Genomic DNA, 10,679 nt, shown 5'->3' with positions numbered 1-10,679 from the left:
AAGATGATCAGAATGCATGTGTACACTCACCTAAAGGACTATTAGGAACACCTGTTCAATCTCTCATTAATGCAATTATCTAATCAACCAATCACATGGCAGTTGATTCAATGCAGAGGAGAATGGGCCGACTGATTGAAGCTGATAGAAGAGCAACTTTGACTGAAACAACCACTCGTTACAACCGAGGTATGCAGCAAAGCATTTGTGAAGCCACAACACGCACAACCTTGAGGCGGATGGGCTACAACAGCAGAAGACCCCACCGGGTACCACTCATCTCCACTAAATAGGAAAAAGAGGCTACAATTTGCACGAGGTCACTAAAATTGGACAGTTGAAGACTGGAAGAATGTTGCCTGGTCTGATGAGTCTCGATTTCTGTTGAGACATTCAGATGGTAGAGTCAGAATTTGGCATAAACAGAATGAGAACATGGATCCATCATGCCTTGTTACCACTGTGCAGGCTGGTGGTGGTGGTGTAATGGATGTTTTCTTGGCACACTTTAGGCCCCTTAGTGCCAATTGGACATCGTTTAAATGCCACGGCCTACCTGAGCATTGTTTCTGACCATGTCCATCCCTTTATGACCACCATGTACCCATCCTCTGATGGCTACTTCCAGCAGGATAATGCACCATGTCACAAAGCTCGAATCATTTCAAATTGGTTTCTTGAACATGTCAATGAGTTCACTGTACTGAAATGGCCCCCACAGTCACCAGATCTCAACCCAATAGAGCATCTTTGGGATGTGGTGGAACGGGAGCTTCGTGCCCTGGATGTGCATCCCACAAATCTCCGTCACTTCATGTGTTCATTTGGTAAAGGATACTTCGCGGTTTACTTTTCTGTAATTGAGGTAATATTAGCCTTCTGGGTAGCTAGCCTTAACATCACTTTACTGTCAATACCGTTGCCTGTTTGTTGTCATGTGAATGCAAGCAATGAAACAATTTACACAATCTATAAAAAACGTGCGGGAGGAGTAGATGTAACTTCAAGGATTAAAACATAATTTAACATTTTATGTAGAAAAACCATATCAGTTCTAAGTTATTATTCAAAGCATGATATTAAAAAAAGTTAATGTTTTTTCTTATCAGCAATTCAAGTTGCAATCCAAATCCTCCTATTTCACGCAATGGCCTTTGTGCCCTGGCATGTGGCCTTTGTGCCCTAAAACATTTTGTGACACGGAAGGCCAAATGGCCTTGACCCTAAAATGATGAAATTCCAAGCCTGATGGAAACACATCCCATATTGTCTCATCTTTCTTTTAACCGCAATTTAATGCTGCATTCTTGAACAACTGGGAGATTGCAAATGAACATATCTGGTAAACTTGTAAAAGTCAATTGGATAATTCATGTGCTATAAACTCAAACAGATTGGCCAATAACTAACAAGCTCCTCCATAAACAGGATATACAAATATTGTAATAAAGATATATTGTTTGAAAACCATATTAATATACTTTATGTTTCATAGTTTTACTGAACTGTCAACTACGCTGTCATTCAAGGAAGTGGGTAACATTAGAAGTCACTGTGTTGAGGATGTCAGAGCTCACGAGTTGAAAAATTCCCACTTCATTACACATTCAGTATGGGACCCCAAGACCTTCAAAGTGCAATGAAATGTATTGCACTTTGAAGGTCTTGTAATATATATAATGAAATGTATATATTAAGACATTCATACTTAACTTTTTGTCACCATGGAATATATAAATCCAAGCCTCACTATGGTGAACGGCAAAACAACATAATCCTTAATTGCCATTAATAGAGGTCAATATTTATTACATTTTGAGTCCACAATTCTCTTGATATTTTCAAGCTTGGTCCTTTTAATGATTTCTAAGTATGGTAACCACTGTAACTTTCCCTTCTCACACAACTATTCTCATACAAGGTGCCCAAATCCTCCATATCAAGTTCATATCATTTTATAACATACAGAATGTAGACTAGTGTTGATCACACCTGTTTGTGGATGGTGTCAGTCAGTGTGTACCGGCTACCCTATAACACCAACTACTCATCAGGTTTGTTACCTGAATCATGTGTTTGTGCTGGGCTTGCACAGAATTTCTCATTATTCGTTTGCCAAACAGGTGCAGATTGGTGTAAGCATGTGCCACCACACTTCTCACACCAATCCAGTCCAGTTCTTTTTACATCTGAGGTGTAGCATACAAGGGTGCATTTGGAGAAGAACAGAGAATGGGGATTCAGCACAGGACATACAGAGCATCCCACCAGAATCAGATTAGACTACTAGTGTAGACCATCTGCACTAAATGAATGAATGAACGAACTGACACGCGCGCACACGCACACACGCACACACGCACACTTCTTAAAGGTATTATTAGAAGAGATAACAGATTGAAGGGTCTTCAAGAAAGGCAGAGCTGAACAGATTTGGTACTCTCTGCAACTAAACTATGGCTTTAACAAACTTTTCAATCAGTACACTTTCTGAAGCTATTGATTTCACAAAGTATTTTGATTACATTGTTGAACATATCAGGCACTATCCCATTGCATCTATGAAAACACACAAAATGGTTAATGTAAAAGGTGAATGGTTAATGTAAAATGGCTGAGATTAAAAACAATTAAATAATGTCTTCTCACCAACCCATAACCAAACCCTCAACCGCATAATCATTTAAATTTCCATGTAGCATTGATTGAAGAGCAAAGTATACCATGCCTGAAAATACCAGGCAATCTGAAAACCATCCTTTCCCTAACAGCTGAAAAGTTAAAGCAAAATCTGAGTCACAGGTACACTATAGGAGAATCCAACAGCCCTGTGTGTTAGGTTTAAAGAACAACACAGTATTAAAGCAGAGGGTCAATTGAAGAAGAGTGGTAAAGAAAACAGAACGGAACTTCAACAGCTCTTGCAATAAATATGAGTCAAACAAGGCATGATTAAGTATAGTGTGAAATTAAGTAAAAACAAGCAGGTTGTTGTCACAAAAGTGAGGGATTCCTTTGACCTATGAAAAGAACACCCCCTTTCCTCCAAAAGTACACTCCTGTTACCGGTTAAATAAAATCCATTAAGACCAATGTCATTTCAGGAAATACCTCCCATAGTCAACAGGGGAAGTGGCTGTGATGGTGTCGGCTTCACTTCGTAGCAATGTCATCATTGCACAGGACTGATATGAGAGACCTCCAAGAGACACTGGAATCTGCACACCCCCACCCAACCCTCATCTTTCTTTCATTCACAGATCAGCCAAAGAGATGAACAGTAATTGGAATTCAATTGAGTCTGAGGGGCTTGTCAGATTGTGAGAAGACGGACTGTGCTCATCTGTAATCACCCACACTAGCCCATAACTGCATTTGCCACCCAATCTAACCCCTCTCCCCCCCCCCCCCCCGGTAAATCGCAGGGGTCTTAGGAAGTTAGGAGGGCTGGGAGCCCAGCAGTCTCTCGATGGCAGCGTTGATGTCCCCGCCGGTGGCGATGAGGGCCTGCAGGTTGGCCTCGCGGTTCAGGAAGCCCATGGCGCTCAGCTGATCCAGCTGCTGCTGGAAGCGCACCTCCGGGGTCACCGCCTGTGTCTGTAAGGAGGAGCAAAGCCAGTCACATGGTGGGAAGTGGCCTCAATGTCATCACCTCTAATGATGATGGCTATCTTACTTCTGACGAACCAGACCATGATCTCTAAAGCTGTTCAGAATGGAACAGCATCGGCATTGAGGCCATGCAAATCCTCTAACAGCTGCGTTGATGAGTGGTTCTGAACGCACACATCACAGAGCTAAATGCCACCGCAGGAGACCACAGCTATAACGTCCTCTACTGAAAAGGTGATCTATACTTTCCATTCTTGTAATAGTGTATGGACTTCTCAACCCCTAGACCATCACTGGACGCACATCCCTCTGAACTTAAACATCGAAAAACAAGATCTGCTACTCAGAAGGACGAACAGGCAGGGGTACCAATACCATTCAAGTTATAGTATTTGTGAAAACATTTTTCACACAATGTTTAAATCTATAAGTAAATTAACATTGGAGATACCTGTTAATGATTTGCACGAAGGGCCAAATAAATGCTAATATCTGTTGCAGGACTAGAATGGTATTTCTGCCTCAAATACTACAATATTAGCATTTGCAAACAGTCCCAAGGAATAAACAGAAGCATGAGCTGTCAATCCTTGAACCTCAAATAATTATAGGGTAAGGACACGTTATTTAATTATTTCAGTGAAAAATTGCCATAACCCCAAATGCTAATGTAAATCATTCTAGATTAACAAATTTTTAATTTAATTTAGTCTTTTTAATGTGCCTACAGAAAAAACGCTAACCAAAAATTATAGGGTAAGTACACAATCATTTGAGATGGTTTCCAACACTTCAAACCTTGTCTCAGTGTGTAGTTTTAGCATTGATGTATAGGCTTACTTAATACATCCGTTGGCAAAATACCCATTACCAACACAAAAGTAAAAGCAAGATACCAATCCCGAAACTGTGTTTGCAACTCAGACATACCGTAGTGACTCCTCCAGCAAACATCTGTAACATCTGCTGCATGAGCTGCTGCTGCTGTTGGGACGGGCTGACGTCTGCGCTGGGATTCGATCCCTGTGTTGGGGGAGGAGGGCCCTCCGGGGCCACACTGCCTCCGGTGGTTGAAGGGATCCCTGGGATCCCACCCGGAGCCAAACTAAAGAAAGAACCATCGTTAAAGTTGCACAATAAACCATGAATACAAGTAAATGTGTACAGGTCAAGCGTGGCAGTGGTTTCCCATTGTTCATAACATTTACCACTTAAAAAAATGTATATGTACTTGCTTCCAACATCAAACAACTACAATCTGTTGCTAAACGAGCAAACAGACAAACCTGCGGTTCGTTACGAATGTGTACAGCTACACGCCTGACATTTAAGCTATATAGCAGGTTGTTCTCATCCCGTGTGACTGACAGTGGTAATCATACCTTGTTATAGAGTTGGCTAGTGATGACAGGGTTATAAAGAGATGGTTATGGACCAATTTTATAACACTTTTTAATAGTCCAGGGAGGATTAATATAATGCTAAAATCTATAAGTATGTGGATTTGAATTCGGCCAAGGATTACAAAGCAAAAGTTGTAATGCAGGATTTCCTAAACTATGGGTCAGAGTACAAGGTATAATAAGATGAGAATCACTTCCTAATTCGCATTTTGAATACAGGTCAATGGGAGGATAGTCAATAGCTAACAGAAGGGAAAGGGAGCACGCAGCCACAACGTGCAGTACCGAAGCGGATCATTGAAAGATTCATTTACAACGCAAGATACTTCTCACCCAAAAATATCTTGGCAACAATGTCTCTACTTTTGTAATAATTTTGGTCAAAATGCGTGGTGGTATTTCAACAACGTAACATTTCAACAGAACAGTCAGATTTTAGTCAGCTAGCAAGTAGAGGCAGACAGACGCACGTGCTGTGGTCTCCGTTACCACAGTAACCGCCTTTCAGGCACAGCTGAACCAGTGTTGCCAGAATTGATTGACTGTAAACCGCACAACGACTGAATGTACGTTTGTTGAAATAAGAATTATCATCACAAGCAACATTTCTTAATTTAATTTACGTCAGGGTACAGAAATCACAAAATGACAAAACTTCGTTATCGGCCTATTGTGGTACATGAATATCATCTTTTGTTATCGGCTGAGACGGTTCTTAGTGGCGCAGCCCTATGTTTACATTACTAGATTAAGACACATCCCTCAGATGTAACCATTTAGGCTCACCTAGCCATTGCCAACATCCCAATTCATTTACCATCACTGCAGTAATCGTAAGGGAAACAGCCGGTTATCAGATTGTACGTTACCTGGGCATGAGTCCGGGAGCTTCGGTCTGTAAGGTCTGCAGGCCCTGCTGGATTTGCATGAGAGCCTGCATGGCCCGAGGGTTAGTCATCACAGAGAGAGCCTCAGGATTCTGCATCTGTAACACGGTCAATCCAAGACGTCGGAAACTCAGTGCATTCCATCATTGTTGGTCGTCTTTCTCTTTCCTTGCAGTAGGTTATTCTCAGCATATGAAAAGTAACTGTTTAACTGAAGAGAGAAATCTGACCTGTTGGAGAAAAACCGGCATTTGATGTCTCAACTGCTCCTGTAACTGGGGGTTTCCGGCAAACAGGGGGTTGTTCAACATTGCCTGAGGGAGTAATATAGGAGTAAGCAAATACTGTAAATCTGAACGAGACACTGGAGTTGGAAATAGCTAGCAACCTCACTATATTATCATGACATTAAGGGGCCGATTCAATATGTACTGCGATTCAAAACTGGGATTTCAATATTCCTAATGTGGCTGAAACCATGCCTGGTGCTGAGGAGATAATAGATTAACAACTGTATTAAAAGTAAGCTTGGGAGAGAAACTAGTTTGCTGCAGGTACAGCCAATTAGCACATTAACAACATGGTAATCGTCAAGCCAAAGCTCTCTAAGCTGATTTTTTTAAAGCACTAATCTGGCCACCACAGTCTAGGTTCAATCAAAGAACTGGGAACAAAAGCTGACGCCTGTGAGGTAAGTGTCCAGAAAGTTGTCCAGCTCTCCTGAATCGGGGAGTTATTTCAATGAGACATGGCCATGGATACATTTGGGTGATGATATTGGGGGAGGAGGAATAACTGGGGAAATCAATAATATTTTGATACGCGCTGAGCTAATCTTTTCCCTGTTGCTACAAAACAGAAGCGACGATTTCTGGTCCTTTGCATAAGCAGAGTTGCGCAAACCTGTGAGGCAAGGTCTGGGTTCTGGGCCAGCGACTGCATCATGCTGCGCATGTAGGGAGCAGAGAGCATGTTCTGCATCAGCTGGGGGTTCTCCGATATCTGCTGCATCAGACTCTGCATGCCCGGGCTGCTGAACACACCTGGACAGACAGAAGAGTGTGGTGAGAGGAACAGACCACAGATTAGCCAAGTGTTTTAATGATAACAGAGGTGTAAGGGATAACACGGTGTTGTTAAGTATTTTTTTCCTGGAGGGTGTGGTCATACCGTTGCCAAGACCAGAGGCGTTGATGCCCAGGGGGTTGGGGAGGCTGGAGACACTCGGGGCAGTCCCTCCATTGGATGACGTTGTCGTGGAGGAGCCAGTCCCCCTGCTCTCTGAAGGGGCTGTTCCAGGTGGTCCCCAGGGGTTTGGTAAGGGCTCCCGGTTCTCTGTTCTGGAGGGCTGCACGCCAGAATCCAAGTTGCCCCCCAAAGCAGAAAAGGGATTGTTTCCAAACTATGGGTTAATAACGAATGAGAAAATGGAGTAAGTCACAAGCTTACTTGATTCAATTCAACTGCATGTTTACATATCCTCAGAAAGAGAAGGTACCTGCTCTCTAGCGGCACTAAACATAGGCTCCTGGATATCTGTGTACATTCTCCGGAGAGCGTTGTAGCCCCCAGGGATGCTCTCTAGGTTGCTAAGCGCCCGGTCCTGGTTACGCATCATCTCTTGCATCATGGCTGGGTTCCTTGCCAACTCCATAGTCTGGAGAGAGGTAGCGAGATAAAGTATTCATCTGGGCATAAGTCTTCTAACATCCATTCCTTGCAATGCTTTGCAAGAGAGGCTCTGAATAGCCGAAAAGGTTTGGGAATCACTGATATAGGCAATACATTGAAAAAAAATAGCAAAAACAACAACAGCTACAGAAATAAGCAAACAAATAATGAGCTAATGTGATCTAAGTAAAGTTCTCTTCAATCAATAGTTCTTTTAGAGAGATGTAAACAAAGGCTGTACACGCAATGATTTCTCAGAACAAGTTCTAGGACATGCTGCAGACCTGTCTCATGAGCTCAGGGTTGTTGAGCATATGGGATATCTCGGGGTTGCGCTCCATCAGCTGCTGCATCTGAGGGTTGGTCACGATCATCTGTCTCATCAGGTCAGGATTGGACATCATGTTCTGGACCAGCGGATTGTCCATAATCTGAGACAGCATTTCTGGGTTGGACATGAGCTGTCTCTGCATCTGCTGCTGGAGCTCCATGAAATTGGCAGAGCCCATGCCCATGCCTGATAGGCTAGACAGGTCTCCAAAACCACCTAGGCAGACAGGGAGGGGAGTTAAAGGCCATATATAGATGACTTCCTAGTTGTGTGGATTGTTTAGTAGGGGTGTGAAGATTTTTTCTTTTCTTCCTGTGTGATAATGTAAAGAACAGCTGAACCAAACAAAACGTCTTTAAAAAGGGCCAACGTGGCATCGAGAAGCGTCAGGAACATTCCAGTGTCAAAATGCACTACAAGCTGTGCAAATAGGGAAATGTTCATAAAGGTAGTCTCCACCTAAACTGTGACTTATCAGATAAGAAATGTAACAGAATCAGGGATTCACCCAAGTCTTCTGGGTTGGTTTACTTGCATCCTGCCCACTGATGGCAGCACAATCTGGAGCCCAGATGCACACAAACTGATGTCAGGAGTTAGTCTGATACACCTCATTGCAATTTCAGCCTTTTGATTGGTACCACAAACTCTGCATTGCTATTTTGAATGTTTCACCAGCCCCTCCCCATTTCAATGGCAGGGATAAAAAAAGGGGAAAAAGCATTTTGCTATAGTTATTGGTCATTATTGGGGTTCATATTTTGGTGGGTGATCCTGTAGAACACAGGAGCATGTGAACAAAGTAAGATTTGATGTTGAGTTTACAGGCAAGTTAAAACTTCACTATGGATATTCCTATATGGCTAGTTAGGATTCATCAGTAAATTACACCCATAGACTATACAAAATCAACAACAAAAATTCACAGCACACCAGCTAGTTGAAGCCAACAGCATTAAGAATTTGGCGAGCTCTTCCCTCCTAGTAAGACACATACAACAAGCCACATTTTGGAAGTTATACTTTAAATGGGGACTTGGTCACTCACTCAGTAAGTTAGGCGGCTGTATGGCTGGCCCAGTGCCTGGTGGTGTGCTGGCATTGGGCACCGGACTGGAGGCGGAACTGCTGCTGTTGGCTTGTGGAGTCCCAGAGCTGGATGCTGAGTTCTGTGATGTGCTACCACTTGTGGCCCTACAGAAAATAAGTTGTCATAAACCTGCATCACACATCCAATGCTACAATCGTAAAACTAGGCAAAAAACTGGAACCAACATTGTCTTACTTTGGAGCGGTCTTGATGACAAGATGAACAGTGAGTCCATCCTTAATGCCATGTTGGTTCAGTGTGTCCCCATCCTTCAAGATTTTGCCAGCAAAAATCAACACCAGCTGGTCCAGCTTGGCATTAAACCTCTTCGATATCTCCTCTTTAAACTGTAAAGTTATGCACAACATAAGTGTAGGGAAAGACTACATACAAATACTTCAGATTTTTGGGCTATTGGTCATAAACCAGCAAACCTCACCACGCCCCCCTTGCAAAAGGTTATCTAGTTACGGTGCAGTAATGCTAACATAAAGTGAATGTATGTTATCTCTCGCTTTTAGTTGTACATAGATGAATTGCCATTGTTTAGCATGTCACAGGAACATCAGCGATCATGTAGCAAGCAATACGATTACGACCAGTTTCCTGACTGGCTTTCACAAATACAGGAACTCCGACGAGGCTAGCCGGTTAGCGGTTGAAGTTAGGTAGCCTAGATGCGCCTGAGATAGCAAGTTAGCCAGCTTGCAGACTTGTGATAATGCTTTAGCTATGAAGCTAACCCAACGAACGAGTAGTCGTAGTAGTACAGATGTATTTACACATTTACCGTTATCGATTATGTACAAAATAACTTTTTAGAAGAAAGGGGCATGGTGACCAGGATGATAAGCAGCAAATAAATTAGGATAGCTACCCCACCTGACGTCCAAATCTTATTTGTTAGATATCTAAAGAAGGTAGTGTGTGCTCGTTAGCTTGCAAAGCTACTAGCTTGAATTCATGCTTGCTAGTAGCGACAGCATGACTTGCATAACTGTGAAAGTATATGAATACCTGTGCGACAGAAGAATCCTCTAAGATTGCGATCTCCTCTTTATCTTTCGGGGTTTTTACCGTGACCACAATCATGGTCCTGTCTTTTGCAGCATTTTCAACAACGTTGGAATCCACTGTGGGATCTGTGCCGCTGCTCTCCGCCATCTTTATTCCTCGTCAACTTCACTACATCACACAGAACTAACAATATTCTCAAGCTGAGATGTAAGTAGTGTTACCTGAGGTTTTTGTTACGTTGAAGTCTAGTGGTGTGGGGTGTCATTGCATTTTACCAACATGTAAGCGTGTTCCGTAATATAATCACACATTCATTTGCTGTTATTGTCAAATCTAAAAGTGCAATACAAAATTTAGAAATCTCTTGGCTATAAGTTGAATGTCTGGTATCGTTAATAAAATTCCAAAACGAAGGGGGAATGGAGCCTGTCTGGTGTCGCACGGCCAATACCCATACATTATAATTAATGTCATTATAATTAATTTTTAATAGGGAAAAAGCAAGGACATATATTTTTTTAAACCCAATTAATCCTGCTTTGCTCCAAGACAACTTATCCCAACTGGAAGTGCACGAGTCCACGTGGAGGTGGATCACAGCCTTCCTGTCCAACAGGAGGCAGCACTTGAGGCTGGGGAAGCACCTGTCTGACCCCTACAGCATCCAT

At 42.6% G+C, this 10,679-nt stretch overlaps 1 protein-coding gene across 2 annotated transcripts; it reads right to left on the bottom strand.

Moving 5' to 3' along the window:
• Positions 1–1,472: 1,472 nt before the first annotated feature.
• Positions 1,473–10,477, bottom strand: ubqln4 (ubiquilin 4). 2 transcript variants are annotated; one of them, XM_010905895.5, is made up of 11 exons: positions 10,012–10,477; positions 9,190–9,341; positions 8,953–9,098; positions 7,858–8,120; positions 7,401–7,559; positions 7,073–7,250; positions 6,806–6,945; positions 6,133–6,216; positions 5,885–6,000; positions 4,543–4,717; positions 1,473–3,597 (listed from the first exon to the last, which is right to left on the bottom strand). In XM_010905895.5, the coding sequence occupies exons 1-11, from the start codon at positions 10,156–10,158 to the stop codon at positions 3,439–3,441; spliced, it is 1,719 nt and encodes a 572-aa protein (XP_010904197.1). In that variant the 5' UTR covers positions 10,159–10,477; the 3' UTR covers positions 1,473–3,438. The 2 variants fall into 2 exon arrangements, with proteins under 2 accessions (XP_010904197.1, XP_010904196.1); XM_010905894.5 differs by having other exon boundaries at positions 7,073–7,304; positions 10,012–10,158.
• Positions 10,478–10,679: the final 202 nt, after the last annotated feature.

Source organism: Esox lucius, chromosome 20 (assembly GCF_011004845.1).
Source record: "Esox lucius isolate fEsoLuc1 chromosome 20, fEsoLuc1.pri, whole genome shotgun sequence".
NCBI lineage: Eukaryota > Metazoa > Chordata > Actinopteri > Esociformes > Esocidae > Esox > Esox lucius.
Note: the sequence above shows the minus strand (reverse complement) of the source record. Positions and strands in the feature narration are given on the sequence as shown.

Bases quoted from the DNA above. Each gene is read 5' to 3' on its own strand.
- ubqln4 (XM_010905894.5), bottom strand. From the start codon at position 10,158: ATGGCGGAGAGCAGCGGCACAGATCCCACAGTGGATTCCAACGTTGTT. The intron at 8,121-8,952 runs GTGAGTGACCAA...CTGTCTGCCTAG, and splicing joins ACAGCCGCCTAACTTACTGA to GTGGTTTTGGAGACCTGTCT. The intron at 4,718-5,884 runs GTAACGTACAAT...TTCTTTCTTTAG, and splicing joins GCTCCCGGACTCATGCCCAG to TTTGGCTCCGGGTGGGATCC.